An 18,997-nucleotide genomic window follows, 5' to 3' on the forward strand; every position below is an offset into this window, starting at 1 on the left:
CTCAGCCAGTGCTGCTCTGCAAGATTTTTCCTGGAACTGTTTGTTCGAATATACCATTAAAAAATTCCAGACAAGTTGGAAGGGCAGATCATGAAGATATCTCTTCCAAACGACACAATCTGTGATTTTTCTTTTTTCATCTGAAAGCACAGAAGGGAGTACAGGATTTTTGTAAACTATTTTTTTCCTTTAAGTTGCATACTTTATGCAGAGAGAACTGGGGAAAAGCTGCCTTTCACTTAATTTGTGAAATTGCAGGGAGTGCAATGACAGCACAGCACACTCCAGTTTGCCAGTTTCAAGGGAAAAAAAGCTTTTAAAAGCCCCAAGCTGTACACAGGCTTTCTGACTGGGATTGCACCGAGAGAACGGACCGTGCTCACTGAAGATGCCGCTAACAGCCAAGCTCTGCAGGGCCCCCGTGAACGTGCCGCAGTGCCAAAAGCTGGCCCCTCGCTTCCCAATGCCAAGTGTGTGTCTGGATAAACATCAGGAATAAACCACCTTCATTGCATGTGCCATGATGCCCATCTATGAGCAGTCGGGAAAGGTGAAGCACAGTCCTCACCAGGCCACACGGGGGCTTGGCATGGGGGGGGTGGTTGCTGTTGTGGTCTGAATCTGACCCCAGGGGATGCCCGTCCCTGCCCAAAGGAGCATGAAATCCCTCCGGGGAGCAGGACTCGCTGCAAGGAGCAAAGCACACGGGGTGTCCCAGCCCAGGACCACCCACCCAGCCCAGCCCTCCCAGTGCCGCTTTACCTCCCTAGCACCACCACCAGCAGCCCAGGGTGCTGAACTGCCAGCCAGCGACGGGCAGGATCTGACCACCCCCCAAACACACGTACCCAGCTGTGGCACATGGCCAAATGTGTGCCAGCATGGTGGTGCTGAGACATGTAAGAACTACAAAATGCATTGCTTTTTTTTCCCCCAGAAATAGCAGAATCATTAGAAAGGCCAATATTAAACTAATTAGCGGCAATTTCTTCATTTGCTGTCATCTTGTATGAGTTGCACATTGCAAAAGGGAGACCTGGAAGCACAGGGAGTGTCACCCTGTGCAGAGCTGCCTCCTGCCTGCAGGGCTGCTGACAGAGCTGGGATCGAGGAATTGCTGGGAATTGCTGACAGCCTACGGGTGGCAAAGCAAACTGCTGATGTCAACCCCCATCCGGACACTTTGCATTCATCTGTGACAAGGAAAATGGTTCTTGCTGCAAGGCTTTGGTTTAAATTAGAAAAGAACGTAAAAAATCCAAAAGGCAAACCAAAGTGCTGAAAACTGCCCAATTTGCCTTTTCAAGCAGCCGCTGCACTGCGGCTTTCCCGGGAGGTCCAACGAGGTTGTGCGAATTAGTGCAAATTTCCCAGTCGAGCAAATTACTTCAAAATCACTGACGGAAAGGAGAGATTTGTTCACATACCTGTATAATTTTGCCACAGCCCTCTGATAACTGAGTAAGTTTCGATCTCTTCTAGGAAAGAAGATTGAGGCTGAAAAAAAGTGCTTTTTGTAAGTGTAGAGATAGGGAAGCTGGCAGGGTCTCCAGTGAGAAGACCCTAGCCATGGGGGTTGGGGGGGAGCTTCCACAGAGCTGCGGGGAAAGGAAAGACAGAAAGAGACTCGTGTCAAAGAAGCAAGTATTTTATTGTGTAAAAACCAAGCAGACATCGAATACGGCCTCCCACTGCCACACACACGGCAGTGCTGCCTTGCACGCCAGTGGTGTGTGCCCAGATGTCCCAAACAGGCAGGAACCGTGAAAGTACATACGGATCTGTTTTCAAATATCTACGGAATTATAAAAGCTTCAGAGCTCTGCTGTTGCTGGGTGTCACACCAAGAGCCAAAAGCATCCTTTGACCCTTCAGCTGATTTCTGAGCAGTGGTGCATGGGTTGAGATGTCTGGGCTGCACCTTCTGGGTTAAAAAGGGGTTTGGTGTTCCTCCAGCTCTTTATAGCGTGGCCTTCCCCTGGCCAGCACAGCACGTTATCAGGCATTTATGGCAGCCGCTGGGTTTTAATTACAGCACCAACTCCTGAGTCAAACAACTGCAGGAGAACAAGAAAGTCCCTTGTCCCCGCGGCTGGCCCTGAGCAAAGCTGTGGTAATGGAAACAGGGCAGGAGCACAAAGAAACCAAGGTATGTTTAGAAACAAAAAAAAAGTCCCATTGTCTGTAAAACCGTCGCATGACTTTTGGGGAGCCACTTTCAGTCTCGGCTTAAATTATGTGTTTCCTATCAGGTGCTCTTCCAAAGGAGCGGGGAAGCAGTTCGGTCGTGGCTCCCTGCTTGGTGCAGCACCGAGGCCAGTCGCTACAGTTTATTGAAACCAAGTCTGGAGAAAGTGGGACGTTTCATTATGCAAATTGTGCTTCCTGGAAAGAAATGTTTTATTAACACACGCTCCCTTCTTGTGTTGGCTTAGTCAATTTGGTCACAGCTTGACATCCAGTAAGTTAGTCTAAAGGCAATGGTTTTACAAAATGTTTTTCTAATCTATTTTAAACACTTAATTACAGTTGTGCTGCATTCATTAGGGACTTTGCTTTCAAACCTGGATTGCAGTAATAAATCCTAATTCTTGAAGCGTCAGTTGTGATACAGACATTGGATCCAAGTGGTTGTCAGAGGCACTTGCTAACTGGGAGAAACACGCCTGATCCAGGCGGGAGGCCCCTCCTCTGGCGAGGGTATGACCTCCAGCATCCAGCCAAAGTGAATGTCACATTAACCAAACCAGCACGGGCACCAGGAGGAGTGCTCAGCAGGGCTCAGGAAGATGTATCTTCTGGGTGGCAAGGTAGGAACTGGGGGACACTATTTTCAGGAAACCAGCATGCCAAGGGAACCCAGCAGTGTTGTGGTCAACTGTGGGGCTGGCCCCAGCACCAGCAGCATCCCCTTTGCCCACCCCTCTGCAGCTCCAAAGTGGGCAAGAAGAAGGCAAGGGGTCCCCAGTGCTGCATACCCTGCAGGGCATCCCTGGCACCATCCCAGCTGCAGCAGAGCAGGAAGCACAGTCGGGCACTGAGGCTGAAGCTGGGCCAGTGCCTCCCCTGCCCTGGACTGCTCTAGCATGCTGGACAGGGGACATGGGGACTCCCGCTGGCCTGGGGCACCCTGTCCTCATGCACACCACAGCATCAGTGCAAGCACTGCATGGGCTGGAGGGGCAGCGGCTTGGGGCCAGCACTGCAAACCTGCCACCACTGCTCTGAGCTAGTGCCAGGCAGCAGCTCAGTACAGTTACCTTAGTCTTTTCCCAGATACTTCCTCATGATGCTGGTGACATCGTCTTCCTTCCCTTCTGCTTCTGCCCGGTGGCTTGCCCCGCTGCTCTGGGTGCTGGCTTTGCTGCTGCAACCCTCCCCGTCCCCTCTCTGGGGCTGTGGCCGGCGTTTGATGCTGTCAGCGCTACAGGAGGAGAGGAAGGAGCCAGAGGATAAGGAGGAATCGGAGAGGTCCCCAGGGTCCTCCCGGGGGGCTGGGCTGCGCTTGACTGTGCCCTTTGTCTCGGAGGATGCTGAGCTGCCTGCTATAGCCTCATCCTCGAAGCGGACAGTGAGGGGCCGGTGGCCGTCCTTTCTGTCCCTCCCAGGCTTGGCCAGGCTGCTGGTGGAGCGGGATTTGCGAATAGCCGGGACGAAGTCATCGAAGTCGATGTTGGTTTTCCTCTCATAGTTGAGGGTGGGTATTCGCCAGCTGAAGGGGTAGCTGCTCCCCTTCCCCTCGCCCAGCCTGTCGCTGGATGGTGAGCCCAAGAGCCCCCCAGAGCCCCTTCCCACCTCCACATCTTCCACCGAAGGCTCCAGGCAGCTCCTCCAGGAGCTCGGCCGCGGTGTGCCCAGCACCTCCGTTCCTGCAGTTGAAGAGCCTGGCTGGCGGCCGGAGCCATCAAGGGTTTGCAGGAGGGAGTCATAGGAGCCGAACTTTGATGCTCTTCTCAGAGCTGGGGAGCGTGCCTGCTCAGCTGGTTCTGAGGCCATGCTCCGCAAGCTGGAGGAGCGCACAAGGCTGGTGCCTGCTTCTTCACCTTCCCTCAAGCTGGAGGAGCGCACAAGGCTGGTGCCTGCTTCTTCACCTTCCCTCAGCTGATTCCCATCCAGCTTCCCCAGGGAATCCTCCACCGCTGGGAAAGCTCTGCAGCGCCGCAGGGCTGCAGCACCCGTGGTGCGGTAAATGGGGAGGGGAGAGGTGTCACCCAGCGCCAGGTGCCCTTGCTCCCGTTCCACTCCCCGCTGCCGCCGCAGCTCCTCCACATACTCAGAGAGGGCAGCTGAGGAGCTGGGCACCATCCCTGACACTGGGGAGAGCCCTCTCCTCCTTGGCACCGTTGGAGACAGCGGGCTGGGGAACCTCGTGTCCGGGGCAGGGGAGGTCCTACGCCGCAGCACTGACGGGGACATCTCTCCTATCCTGTCCTCAGGCTTTTTTGGGCTCTCCAGCTCCTCTTCATCTGCCAGAGGTTTTCCGTACTCCCGTCTCCTAGCACCAAGCAAGGGACTCGTCATCCTCCCCAGATCCACAGGATCGATGGACCTGGCAGAACTCTGGGAAGAAGCCAGCCGGCTCAGCACTGGTTCCTTGGTGTCTCTGTTCACCCTAAAAAACAGATGTTGGCATTAGTTTAAGTTGCATGATTTCCAGTGTCCATAATGTCATTCAGCAAGGACAAGGCTGAGCAGCAAAAAGCCAGTATTGGCATGGTAGTCTCAGAATAAACTCCCTCTGCTACACTAAGCAGTTGGGCAATGCCCAAAGATTTTATCTTAAATAATTCTAGGTCAGCTAACCCTGCTATATCCACAGTGTAGGGTGTGTGGCGTGACCAACTTTATCTCTGCCAAACCAAGACATATCTCCAAATGTCCTTCTTTCTTGACAGATTATAGCAATATGTAGGATTTACTTTATTTCTGACAAAGCCAAAGGTTATTCACTAAAATTTTATGAAACCAGTTCACAGATAACCCTGAATACATCTTAACATTATTGCAGGGCATGTTTCAACCAGGCTGATGCTGTGGAGGGAGAAGGATTGTTGAACTGCAAGAGCCAAATGCCACCTGGCCAGGGGCTGCTCATTGACAAGTGACTGACAGAAGTGATGTGCGGAGATGGGACCCCTGCCCTGCAAACAAGGGCTGATACAGGAACCGTGTGGGCTCCACCTCCACTCACCAAAGAGGAGCCACACTGGTTACCGTCACAGCAGGACACCGTCCCCAGGACACACAGCCCTCAATCAGCAGGCTGGTGGCCAGTCTGCAGGGCTGGTTCAGCCAGAACATGGTGCCAGATTTGGGATGGCACTGGCTCAGCACAGGCAGAATGTTGCTCTTGCTACCAGGATTGCAGCTTGTGCAGAGTGCATATGTAGAGCAGCAGAAAGGGCAATAACAATAATAATGTTAATAATAGTAATGTTAACAATAATACTGTTAATGTTGTTAACACCAATACTAATACTACTAATAATGCACGCCCCTCTGTGCTGAGAGCAGAGTAGCACACAGCAGGTCTGCGGCTGGGACCAGCACATGGTGCTGAGAGGCGATGCCCAGGAGGAGCCCTGCCAGCCAGCTGCTTTTCCTGATTTAACCCCTGCTCCTCACCACAGAGCTGCAAGAGCTGCTTTGGGACCGCTGTGGTGACACTGTTCCCACCCCTGCAGCAGCCACTTGCTGAGCAGGACAGAGGCATGGTGGCATGGGGGCAGGAGCAAAAGATGGTCCTGCCTTCCCCCAAATCCTGCTTGTCCATCCCCAAAGCGTTTGATGGCATTGAGCACCCACAAGCCAGGACAGGAGCTTGGGAACATCTCCTTGGGCACCACAGGATGCCAATGTAGTGCCTGTTCAGCTTCTGAAGCTGCTCCCGAGCAGCCGGCTCCTGGCATGTGCAGGCTGCCAGAAAGGGCTTCTTTGCACCAAGCCTGTCCCCTTCCTTGTGCAGCTGATGCATGGAGATGAGGAGGGGCTGCAATCACCAGTGGGCTCAGTGACACTGAGCTCCCAGTGTGACACTTTACATCCCCCCCACCAGCACCTACGTTGGCTTGAAGGGCTGAAAAACTGGATTTTCTGCCTGTCCCACTGTAGGGAAAGACAAAGGGTCGTCTTTGCCAGGATAGATCTGAAGCGGAGCAGGCGCTCTGCTGAGCTGCACTGTGTCTCTCCTCGGTCCATCGCTTTAGATCAATGATAGCCAGTTACTATCTATAGGCTGCTCGCACGCAGCCGCTTGCCGGTGAGCTGGGGAGCGTAGGCGCCTGCGAGTGATGCGTTTTGACAAAGTCTGCACCCAGTGATGGCAGCTGCCAGCACTGTCGGCAGATTATCCCCACTCACAGATACCCCCACCATTGCTCAGCCAAGGGGGGTCTGGTATTGGCCTTAATGAGAAGGCTGTCGGGACTTGAATTTGTCTGAGAAAGAAAGGAGGAGGGAAAAAGACAGTGAAGGGCAGAGTAAAGCAGCAGAGCCTAAATATAAATACATCTCTTGGAGGCCAGCAGGCTTTGAGATGCGGAAGCAGTGGTCAAGTTTTACATCACTGGTAATGAAGCATCCTGCCCTGGGAATGCTGGTGTTGCCATGGGAACGGGGAGAGAGCAGATAATCCAGCCACCATGCGGGACCGGTTCGGACCAGGCTCTGCTGACCCGTGAAATAATTTACGTGCCGAGATGGGTTGAAGGCAAACTCCACGGCTGGGAAACACAAGTGGCTGCAGGAATGATGGGGTCATGGAGGGCCTTCAGGTCCCCCGTGCCCACTGGCACAGCCCAGGGCACAGGGGTGCCTGCCTGGCCCCAGCACTAACCTCCATGCCACGCGCCTGTAGCTCATTAAAAGAGCCTAACCCACTGGATTATTTAATGCAAAATGAATTAACCAGAGATTTAAACTCCCTCAAACACAGCAACCTGCAGCATTACCCCATGCCACAGCACCTGATGTTGCTGAACCATCGGAGCTGATTAATAGTTTGAGACATTTCGATAAAGCTGGTTTTTATGAACCTAAATTGCATCTTACCTAAATAGCTGGTGTAATCCTTCCAAGAGAACTTGTACGGAAATTGCTCCAATCACTCTCCACGTTTCCAAATAATACTGTAAACTGACTGCTGCATGACCGGCTTTCATAAATTAAACAGCCAGCTTCAATGTTTTTATTTGGTTTTTAAGGCTGAGATAAAAGTGAGCTGGAGAGGTAAGAAACACTAATGGACTGTGAACATGAACAATTTACACGCCACTATTTATTGTCCTGTTCGGTATGATGGACAGTTAGCATTTTTATGAAAATCTTTAGAGCCTGAAATGGAGTGAAAGCTGCAAACACGGGATTTCCTCCAGCTCCCATGGCTAGTAAGAGTCCGGCTGCCGAGGCCCTGCAGCCCCCTGGGTCCAAGCAGGGACCATCTGCGTAATGGAGCATCTCATGCCCACGCTCTCCATGTCCTGGTTTTCAGCAAAATAGCTGAAGTCCAAAACCACCCCCTCCATCCTTGTCTGTCCCAACAGTTCGTATTAGCCACATTCATTAAGTGAAACCCGACTGCACATGCCAGGGAAAGGGCTGGTTCCTCTGGGGAAGCCGCAGTTCTCCGGACACGGCTCATCAGCCCATGGTCAGTGCATGCGGTGCCAGCGCCGGCACATTGGTGCCAGGGTTGTGGTGTGTTAACCCCGAGCAGCATCAGCTGCCTGGTGAGCACATGTGGGGCCTGATTGCATTTTAAATGAAAATGTAAATGAATTTTAAATTAAAATGTTTATACTAGTAGCAAAAGCACCGTGTGGTGGGGAAACACTACATGAATATCTCCACTTTTGATGCTTTTCCTCTTGCTTTCCAGCACCTAAAACACTCAGGTCCTTCCAGCAACACCCATTATTTCTTCCCTTCCTAGGAAGCCAAAACCTGCTTTGCCCACCTCTGGAGACCCCCACATGACAGCTTCAAGCTGCTGCCCACCCCAGCACCAGCCACCGCTGTGGTGTGCCCAGCACATGTGGGAGCACCAGCCCCTGCTCCTCTGCCACAGGTGCGCTGAAATCACACTCAATTTCAACTAATTACTTTCAGGAAAAGGAGCCTGGGGACCACAACGTAATTTCTCCTATGCAACAAGTTTCCGATGGAACAAGCCCAGAGGCTGGAGCTGGTGCTACTGCTGGGCTGCCATACCCTGTCACTGGTCAAGCTGTGCCCACCGCGGTAGCAGCACCCTATCCTCATCATGTGCTCCTTTAACCATACCCTGATGGCTATCAAAAAAGAAAAAGAAACAACCCAAAAATCATGGCTAATCTTCTCTTGGCCATACTCAAGCCTTCTCACAAGGCAGAGCACAAGTGTGAGATGGTCCTGTCCCATCCTGCAGCATCCTCTGGCTAATCCCAGGCTAAGGGCTGATGTGTTGGTAACAACTCCCAGGGCTTGGAATAACCCTTGGGAGCCCCGGCAGCCCCGGTGGTGGGTGATGCTGGAGGGGGCAGGACCGTGAGCACACTGCAGCTGCCCAGCAAAACTCCGCTCCTTGCCTCAGCATCAGAGGAGATGGTTTTCCTGAGCCAAAAGCAAAAGCAGGGGCCCAATGCAGAACTCGGAAGGCATCTGTAAGCCAAACAGAGTTCTGCAATATGCCATTCACACCAAAGCAAATGACATACAACAATAATTAGTGAAGATTACATAGCAATTAACATGATTACAATTACGCTAGTTGAAATAATTTATACAATAAAATCCACACATGCATTGCAACACATGACCAGGAATGAAAGTGTGGCTCAGATGCTTTTCCTGGTAGCTCATAAATAAAGCCAAGACAACTCCATTTCAGCGAGAGAAAAGAGACTGGCCTAATTTCTGTCAGAAGAGGATTTTCTTGTCACGCCGTCATCTACAGAAGAGCTCCCAGTTTCCCATATAATGATTTGCTCTTGACATGATAATGTTTAAAAATAAACGTGTCGGATCCCCACCAGCCTTGGCACTTGGGCTCCTGATTTTGTGAACTGAAGCAGAAGGGGGAGGATGCCGGGGTGATGCCAGAGCTGTGGATGCTGCGGTGCCATGGGATGCAGGGACTGAGAGGCAGGGCCCTGTGCCGCGGGTCCATTCCCTGCCTGCACTGCGGGATCAGCCCCTCTACCGCAATGCAACCCTGCCCTGCCTGGCGAGGGGCAGAAGAAACGCATACAATTTTGAGTTGTCTTCTTAATAAAAATAATGATAGCTTATTCCAGCTCTGCAATGTGTCATATTTACTGAGTCTTAGCCCTGCTGGCCACCATTTTGTACAAGCATTTAGATAGCAGAGAATTAAAGAAAACGTTAATCAAATCTCTCATTCCTGTACGCCACACTGATGATAACAGCCTTCTGTGCTTTCCTCTGGCTTTTGGCAGCTGTTTGTTCAGCAAATATCCCATATGTAGTGCCGAGAAGCGAATGCTAGGACGATTCATTTTTCATTACTGGGTGCTTGTGTAAGACAAAGGAATCTTAATAAGGAAGAGCTCGTTTTGCTGATCTCATTTTTATTACCTTACCAGTCTCATTGTCTGTTTGTTTGCATTTCATATAGCCTCCTTGCTAATATTTCCATCTTAGATTAGCTGAAGCCAAACACTGCTACTGCACCAGGATTTGTAATTCAGCCCTTCATGACCCCAGGATGGAGGCGGATTGTCACACTATTTCCAGGCACAAATTGCCTGTCACAATGGCCATGGTCAGTCCAGCCTCCATACCTGCCCTTTTACTATAAATCCAGTGTATTGCACATCAGAAATATTACATTAGCCGTAAGTCTTGTTGTGCTGCCATTCATCTATGCTTAGAGTTGGGTCATTCAGACCAAAGACTCCTAAGCAGTATTTAGGAAATACTTCACTGATGGGTGCTGGGGTGCGGTGTGGGGTCCCAGAGGAGCTCGACTGGCTGCTGTCAGAGCTCTCACCCATAACCTCCCCACGGGTCCCTGCCAGACTGCTCTTAAACTCTGCCTTTTATCAGCAATGGACTGCTTCAAACCGCTGCAGCATACCCAAGGTGTCCGCTGCCAGGAGAACTTGCTCTTCAGAAAACTAATTCCGGCAATAGTTATTTTACTGTACAAAGCAGGTGAATGCAGTGGGAACAGATCTCACCAGAACCAGAGCAGGGAGTTTAATGCTAATGTCTGCAATGAAATGGCAGTATGCAAACCCTATCAAACGCTCTCAGCTTGGAGCATCTGCCTATGGACCTGCACACAAGCAGGGAGCAAGGGGATGCTGCAGTGAGCTGTACTTAGCATCAGCCCGGCCCTCACCCTGGTTCTGGGGGAAATGGGGGGAAAAGCTGGGAAAATAGTGATGTATGTCCTGATACAACATCCCTGGGAAAGCAGTGTGGCAGGGAGGCCCCGCGTCAGGCTGCAGGCAGGGGTACTGACAGCCCTGCCTGCCCTGAATTCGGCTGGTCTATCTTTGCACCTGTGTCCACTGCAGGCTGACACCACGTCCCATGTCAATCGATGTTATAGGTCATGCATTATGCAAAAAAAATGTGCTTTTCTTTGTTAGAAAGCTAGCGTTCTGCAGATCTTTGCATGCAAAATAGAGAAATCACCTTCCCTCCATGGGGATGATGTTGTCTGGAGCCACTTCAGCCCTGCATGGCTCCTGGCCCCAGGACTCCAAGCTCCATCTCTGCTCCATCTCTGCTCTCCCAAGCCTCCAAAGAGACCCAACGCTCTCCTCCATCCCCATCACCTCCCTTCTGAGATGCACCTACCAGGCCCTGATTTACAGGGCTTTTCAAAACTCATCCTGGCAATTGCTATGGTGTTGGGGATGGCTGTAAAACAGAGCTTTGTCTGTGGGCTGGAGGGTCCTTCTGACGGGCAGCTGGGCAACATGGCTCCAGTTCGGGCTGGGCACGTGGGCACCCACTCAGCCCCGAGAAGCCCTGCTGCCGAGCACCCTGGAGTGGCTCTGCAGGAGCTGAGCAGAGACAGTTTGGCCATGCAAGTGCTTAGGCCATTCTCCAACTCCCTCACAGCCCATTAGCATTACTGTCAAAAATTAACATATTTTATATTAGAACTGTATAAATGCAGACTGTTTCCTCACCAGTGAAAGGCAAGCATATGGCATACAAATCCTCAAATAGGCTGCATCGCCTCTTTAAATTATCTCTAGAGAATACATCAAGGGATATTATACTGCTTGAAGCATGTTTTTGATGTAGCGACTTTCATCTAGCATTTCACTGATCCTGGTGTGGCAGCGACTACCTTCCTTGATTTGATATTTTGACCTTAAATACCACGGACCCCCTGAGCTCCTTTCCACATGTCCTGAACGGAGCACAGCCAAAGTACCCACCATCCCTGGCCCAGCATCTGCACCATCTCTCGATGAACCACAGGGGCTTCCCTGTCCCCAAGCAGGTGCAGGCATTGCAGCGGTGCCACCATGGTGCTCCTCGCTGTGCCATGGGATCCCTCTTGATTTTTTCCACAGGAAAATAAAAGCCAAAGAGAGCAAGTGGGAGCCCCTGAGGATACATAGCGGTTTGGGATACTCAGCTCTGCTGAGGGAGTTATGGGGTCCACGCTCTGCGTGTGTTCTCCCTGTTCAAAGGGCCACAAGCAGCCACTGCCCCTGGCAGGCAGCAGGCAGGGGAGCAGGCAGCACCTTCCACCAGGCTGCAGGGTCTGCCCATGCAGAAGCTTCTTGTGACAGGAGAGCAGCTCCGGGGCTGACAGCTCCTTGCCTTGACACCCCAACGGGGCAGGATGCCCACAGCTACCTCTCTGCGCCTGAACACTGAGAAACCAGTGCTGTCAGCAGCTTACTCCTGCCTCTCACACTTCTTTAAAAAAAAGATTAAAATACAGCAGGGTTTAAAATATCTTTGTGATGGCTTGCTCCTGCAAGACATTTTTCTACCATCCATACATCTGCAAGATGCTGGAGCTGGCATCAAGCACCTGTGTTTTCCCTGGAGGAAAGCGGCGTCGGGTGCCCTGTGCAGGGAGAGCAGCCGTGCATCTGTCACTGCCAGAGGTGGCTGTGCCCAGGACAGGCTGGGGGTCCCTTACCTCGGGCCTTGGGTGCTGCGGCTGCTGACGGACTGTGCCAAAAGGCTCCCAGACATGTTGGAACCCACCAGGGAAGACCAGCCTGTGGATGAACCCGGCCAGGACTTGACGCTCTCTGCAGGCTCCAGACTGAGTGTGGAGCCAACACTGGAGCAGGCATCCCTGTGGGGAGAGGAGATACCCCGTTAGCTCTGCAAGCACAGGCAAGAGGGCTGGTCACACTGGGAAGGGGTCCTGGGGCACGTGTGAAGCACAGACCGGGGGGCTCCTTCACAGCTCCAGTAACGGCAGCTCCAGCTGGTAGGCTCTGCTCTGGCTGTTTTGGAGCACTGGCACAGGTCGGGTAACAGATAACCTGGTCCTTGGGCCAGCGCTGCTGCCATTAACTGCTTCCCTCGGTTTTATAAGTGCCCTGTAGCCAGTGGGCAGGAAAACCTCGCTGCTGCCTGCAGTGCCCTGGGACTGGAGCTGCAGTGATAGAGCTGGTATGACCCCAGGTACCCCACTGTGCCCTACGCCCCCCCTGGGCTCCCCCGGCCTGGAGCTACCCCTGCCCACCCATCGGGAACCCCCAGACCAGCTGTAGCAGATGAAATTCTTTAGGATCTCAGTTTTCCTTCAAAGTCACAGATCAGCTTCATATTCTCAAAGTGCAGCCTGGGGGAGTGAGAGCATCTCGCTGGTTTAACAGACAGAGCTCAAAGGGAAAGCGAGTGGGTCAACAGGCGCAGGGGCACAAGAAGCCAGCGCATCCGAAAGCCCCTCTCCCTGCCCTCGGCAGGCTGCAGGCAGCTGGTGGTCAGTGACCACGGCACAGCCAGGCGCAGGCTCCTGCCCTTCAGCCAGCAGCTCCCCAGGGCTCGCTCACTCCCCTTGCTGTCTGCGCGCTGCAAGGGACAGAACAAAAGGGTCAGCACAGCGATGGCTTGCACAGCCTCCCCAAAGCCGCCACACGGGTCTGACAAGATGAAGAAATTCCCAGGCCAGCTGCACCAAAGCCGGCTGCTCTGGGGGCTGACACGAGCAGAGCAGGGTTTGGCCTGAGCCAGGCAACATCGCTCCCCGCAGCCCGGGCAGAGCTGCGGCAGGGAGCGGGGCGGGGGCAGTGCCAGCACGTCGCGTGGCTGGAGACCCCCTGACCTGCTCCCTGCACCGGCCAGGCCCTGGGCTGCAAAAGGGACCCGGTGCATGCACCCCCGTAGTCATCAGGGCTGCTGCAGCGTACGTGGCATTTGCACTCGCAGCACATCTCTGGGGTGCCCGCACCGGGGAAGGGCAGGTAGCACCGCGCACCGCACCGCACCGCCTCCCAGCCCGCAGCAGCTGCGGAGGTCCCTGCTGGGAAGCGCTTCTCACCTCCTGCTAATGTGTCAATTGTGTTGGAAATCACTTTTGTTTTACAAAGGAGTGAATTTCTGAGCTCGTGGTTTCTATCTCACCCTTCCCTGGTTTAATCACTACATAAAGAAAATCTCTCTCACTGCATGGTGACAAGCACATCTCTGCTTTTTTTTTTTTTTTAATGCATTTATCTACTTTGTCTCCATTTGTCACTATGCCCCTTTAGCAGTGTAGCAGAGGGGAAAATTGAAGGGCTGTAGAAATAACACCTGAAAAATTCATTTGAATTTTTTTCTCATTTTTTGGTAGTAAAATCCTCTACCTAATACAGCCAGCTTCACTGGTTCCTCCAGGCCCCCAGCTCCTGTGGCTGATCAAAGCACAGGATTTTCAATCAATAAACCCAGTACTGGGGCACCTGCTGACACACAGCTGCATGCCGTGCTGCTAGGGACAGGAGCTTGCTCTGTGAACGGAGTGGTTTCCACCCCTTTTGCTTACTTTAAGCTGGGCCGCACGTTATGATTTTAAGGGTGACACTTTTTTTGTGAAACCTTCCCTTAATATGAGGTTCCTGGTTCGTAAACGTGTGCTGCTGCACCAAAAATGTGCGAAGATGCAGATGTGCAGCTACAGCCACCCTGGCATCACCCTTGCACAACGCAGCATCCTTCCCCACCACAAAGCATCTGACCCTGCCCCTCTGCAGCCCCTTGCAGCCCCTCGCCTCACCTCTCCGCATCGCTCTCATCGCTGGATTTCAGCTCCTCCAAGGCCACCTGCAGATCGGCAATGCGCCGGATGGAGGTCCCCAGGTCGGCTTGCAGGACCTGCCGCACCTCTGCCAGCTCCGCCAGCTGCTGCTCCTGCATGGACGGCACTGGGTTAGCACCGGCACCCCAGCATGGCACCCCAAACTGTGGAGCAGGCGAGCGAGGCACCTGATAAAGGTGTGTGTCCCCCTGCTCTCTGTGCTCTGCCAGGGCTTGCTACCTCCCACTGCACTCTGCTACACGTGTGATAGCTTGTAAAATGCAACTTCCTCCAACAGGAGAGAGGCAAAGGAAGCTGAACCCTCCGTGACTGAGCACCACCTCCCACAATGGAAAAAGGCTCAGAGGAGGCGAGCCAAATATCCCAAGTACAGGGAAGAATGTAAGGAGCCACCAGCAATTTCTGTGCGGAAACTGAACTGAACTCCGGGGAGGGGAGGGTGACCTCGGTTGTAAGCACATGGCTGTACCAAGGCACCACCAGATTGTACTAACAGCCTTCCTGGAGATTGTTAGTAAAGAATAATTTCTTCCTGAGCCAGCCAGGCCACCATGGGGGAAGCATATATACGGCTCAGCCCAACAAAAAGTATATAAAACCTGGAGAAGTAAAAAAAAAACATCTTTGAAGAGAGCAACAGGCCTGAGCTGGCTTCAGCCCACACATCCGCTCCTGCAGCTGGGGATGTCCAGTGCCGTGGCGGTGAGTGTACAGAGACCTGGGCTGGGCATCGCATCTTTGTATCACGTTGGTGAATCACATTGGGTGAATGTTGCAGTTGTTGTACTGTACCCATGGTGTGCTTTCAGTGCACTGCTGTATTGCTCTGCTAAATCAAAATGTAATGCTGATATACCAAATGATTAAATCTGATATTAAACATTAACCTCCCTGCCCCATGTGGAACATGTAAAAGCAGCTGGTGTGAAAGCACCACGTTGCTGCCAGGGACAGAGTGGGGCACAGACCGCAGGGATGCTCCTGGGTGTTTCAGGGCTGCTCCTCCACTCACACACACTACACACCTGCCTGGAAACAAAGCTCTTTCCAGAAACGCTGGAGCTGATGAGAAAAAACAGAAAATCTATTCATAATTTAAACTACAAGGAGGAAAAGCTGGATAAGCCGCACAACCCGCATGGCTCCGTGGACCCAGCATCACCTGTAGCCGGGCAGCCTCATGGCACACCGAGGACGCCGACCAGGCACTGCTCACCCACCGTGGCTGAGCACCACCATGCTCATGAGATTCCAAGACCTTTCAGCTAGGAAGGAAATCTTTGTGCCATTTTCTAAACCATCACACGGCAGAGAGAGGAGGAGAGTGAGCATGAGCTGCAAATTCACCGTGATTGAAGCCGCCAGCTGTAAAATTGCCATCTCAGTGGCGACAAGGTGAGAGATGATTTGCAATGCGGGCTGCGACAGGCCGTGGCGCAGGAGCCGGCAGACTGTCAGAGTAAATAATGAAAGCCCTGGAATCACCAGGCGCACAGGCCTGAGGGGAAGAGCATTTCAGTTCATAAAAACATGCAAAGAAATATCCCAGTTTGGGTTGCACAGCATCACAGTTGCTTTTGCAAATGTGTCGATATTGGTAAAAACCTGAATGTTGCCAAGAAGCTTTCTGAAACTCTGTGCTTCTGAGCCCTTTGCTGCCTTCCTGGTTCAGGTGAATGTAGAGGGTGCGAAGGACCCATTCATTGTGGAAGCTGCTCCGAGTTGTGCGGGGATGGTCCACTGCCCGGGGAGTGGAGATGCTCCCCTCGCCAGGGCTGATGCTGCAAACAGCCAGGGGCTTGGGAGGGAGCACAGGGTGAAACACTAGCCCCCAAGAGGAGAAAAGCCTAAGAAGAGTGAGCTCCAAGCTCCGGCTGGCTACGTGCCTCTATTAGTGACTGCGAGACCAGGCAGCAAAACAACTGCTAAAGAGCTCAACCCTTCAAACAGGTTGATAAGAGTCTCTATTGAACTACTTCCTTGGCTGCAGGATATGGTGCAAATTAAATATACTTCAGTGGCTGCATTTAATTCCTTTCTTCCTTTCTGCTATTATTAACCTGACAGTGACTGGCGGGGAGGCAGCTGGGCACACAGTAGGGTGTGACCCCTCCAGCACCCAGACCCCGCTTCCTCTAGCCACTGACAATTGAAATCCCCTGGGCACAACTGCGAGAGCAGCAGACAGCATGTCCCGGCGGCTAGTGGGGTCTCTCCGGCCCCACTGCCTTCTGCATGACAGCCACAGGCATGGCTAAAGAAACAGGACCACCACGGGGCTCCAGCCTTGCTCTCCCCAGGGATGCCACAGTCCCTGGGCACCCCTGGTCCATGGCACCCACGCTGCATGGTGGGGAGCAGCCCAGCTCCCCCGGGGATGCCGCAGTCCCTGGGTACCCCTGGTCCATGGCACCCACACTGTGTGGTGGGGAGGAGCCTCTGGCCTAGGATGGGGCTGCGCAGGGCACTGGGGTGACTTTGGGAACTGCACAGCCTTGGGCTCTACGCACTGCGGGTAACCTTGGGGTCCCCTGCCCACACGCCAGCCGAGTGGCAATGTGAACATAAGCCTGAAAATACCTGTTTCTTAATAAGATTTGACACTGCTAAGCGCAGTGATGTTGCTAAACAGACTTCTTCCAGCAGAGGTACTATCACCACCGCCATCGCCCCAGGTACCCAGACTGATGAAATGCAGAGGAAAGCACCAGTCACATTCAAAGAACAACCTGGGGCTACTCCACGCTCGCTCTTTGCCAAGTGGCTTGCACAAGCCTATACAGAAAGCAAATTTTAGCTCTTGGGGCTCAAGTGTTACTGTAAAATGAATTCTGGTGATACATATCTGCAACAAGATGATGTGGGGAAGAGAAACAGTACCACTCAGTTTCTGTGCCCTGTCTTTTGGCACGGGCTCAGCATATCCACAGCTCCCAAAGATGCTGCAGCCAGCAAGGAAGAGGAGGAGGAGGAGGCCAGCAGAGCTGTGGCTGGCCAGGGGAAGCACAAGGGGAAATGCTCTGAGTGAATGTGCTGCTCAGTATTTTGGGCTCAAAACAGTGCAAAGTAGAAAGGTTCATTTACGGAGCCACAGAGCAGCTAGGTCAGTCAGCCCTGTGCTCATAAGGACAGCACTGCAGTGGGGAGGGGGCTGCAAACCCCCTGTCCCACCCACCCCAGCGCTCAATCCCTGATCTTGTGCACAGAAGCACTTCATGTTTTACTCTGTACCGTACAATTGTCTCAAGGAAAGGAATAATTATGTCAATATAATTCATTTCAAATGTGAAAAACCTATCTTCGTAATACAAACTGACAAGAATGGTCCCAGCATCAGGCCACTGTTATCCCACGGAACTATTAGACACCTTTGACACATGTTGTTTCAATCTAAATGTAAATGCAAGAAGCATTTCCCTTTTAATACAGTAATTGGCCTGAGCATTTACATCCTCGCTCAGGATGAACTGCCAAGTCTTGCCAGCTTTTTGTTTTCTCTGAGCAGAAAAGGGGCGGGGGAAAGGGAGAATATATTTATTGAGAAAACTCATAACCTGCTTGCTCATGTGGCTCTGCCGAAGCAGGGAGAGAAATGCTGCAGAGTGGAGCAAGCGGTGGTGCACCCACGGTCCCTCTCCCAGTCCTGCTGGACCCCAGGGATGAACCTGTCCTCTCCCACTCCAGGCAGCAGCTAGGAGCCAAGAAATTCACCTGGCTGCAGAGGCACCAGGCATGGCTGCACCCTGCCAGCACCTCCAGCCTCGGCAGAGCCCCACCTCACCCATGCACGCAGGGATCTGCCCTCTCCCTTCCCGGCTTCCCTGCACATTGTGACTCGGTGGCCACAGCTGGAGCCAGCCAGCCACTGCCCTTCACCATGCACAAGAAACCACCGTGATGCCGAACGAGAGGCTGCCGGGGACCGGAGTGCTGCGCTGCGGCTGGACCTGGGGGATGGAAGGTGACTTGTACATCATTTTGCCTGAATTATTCGTTGTTAATGGCCTGTTATCAGAGCCCCTGTGCTCCGGCCGGTGCTGCTGGTGACAGGGATCCTGGATGGCTGCTGCTGAGGGCTGCAATAAGAGGAGCTGTGCTGGTGAACAGAGCTTATAAAGCAACGGCTGCCAGAGGAATCAGTCCTTTCTACCTAATCAGGGAGCAGGCAAAGTCTGGAGCAGCTGCCCTCACGCTGCACAATGGGGAGTAAGGCAGCAATTTTCCAACTGTTTATGAGATTTCTTCTGCTACTCTTTAGCCTCCACAGGGGTCTAATATGCATTACACGGCAAACTGATCTGTAGGGGGATTTCATCCCTGAGCACACACATACACCTCAGCTGGGCTGCTCTTGCCAGCCCATGGCACATCAAGAGCAGTGCCAGAGCTGTCCCATGGGACCCCAGTGCCTCCCCCAAAAGGTGACCCCCAAACAGGGGGGCTGCTTGCTCAGGGCAGGAACCCCACAGCCACTGGGCCAAGGGCCAGCACTGGAGCTGCTGGCTGGGAAGGGTTTGGGTGCAGGACTGCACTGCCAAGGGGTCCCCATCAGCTTTTGGAAGCACATTCCCTCCCTCTCCTAGGGAGAAGCATGGATCATTGCCTTCTCCCTTGCAAAGCACCAGATACGAGACTTGCAAAAAGCCCCAGTGCTCCAGAAAGGAGCTACACCTCCTGCCACAAACCAGAGATGTTAGAGCAGGTGGTCCTTTACTTCATGTGTATGTTGATTTTTCACTGAAAAGCTCCGCTAGTGTCTTTCCT

At 52.8% G+C, this 18,997-nt stretch overlaps 1 protein-coding gene across 1 annotated transcript in view; it reads right to left on the reverse strand.

Annotated features, from left to right (window-relative positions):
- Window positions 1-1,632: 1,632 nt before the first annotated feature.
- Window positions 1,633-18,997, reverse strand: part of MYO18B (myosin XVIIIB) — a 74,265-nt gene continuing 56,900 nt past the window's right edge. Inside the window, exons 37-39 of the mRNA XM_055699120.1 lie at window positions 14,192-14,325; window positions 12,119-12,280; window positions 1,633-4,612 (exon numbers count right to left, since the gene is read on the reverse strand). Coding sequence (XP_055555095.1) covers window positions 3,262-4,612; window positions 12,119-12,280; window positions 14,192-14,325 — 1,647 coding nt within the window. The 3' untranslated portion in view covers window positions 1,633-3,261. The remainder of the gene's footprint in view (window positions 4,613-12,118; window positions 12,281-14,191; window positions 14,326-18,997) is intronic.

The sequence above is a fragment of the Falco cherrug genome, chromosome 1 (assembly GCF_023634085.1).
Source record: "Falco cherrug isolate bFalChe1 chromosome 1, bFalChe1.pri, whole genome shotgun sequence".
Classification (NCBI taxonomy): domain Eukaryota; kingdom Metazoa; phylum Chordata; class Aves; order Falconiformes; family Falconidae; genus Falco; species Falco cherrug.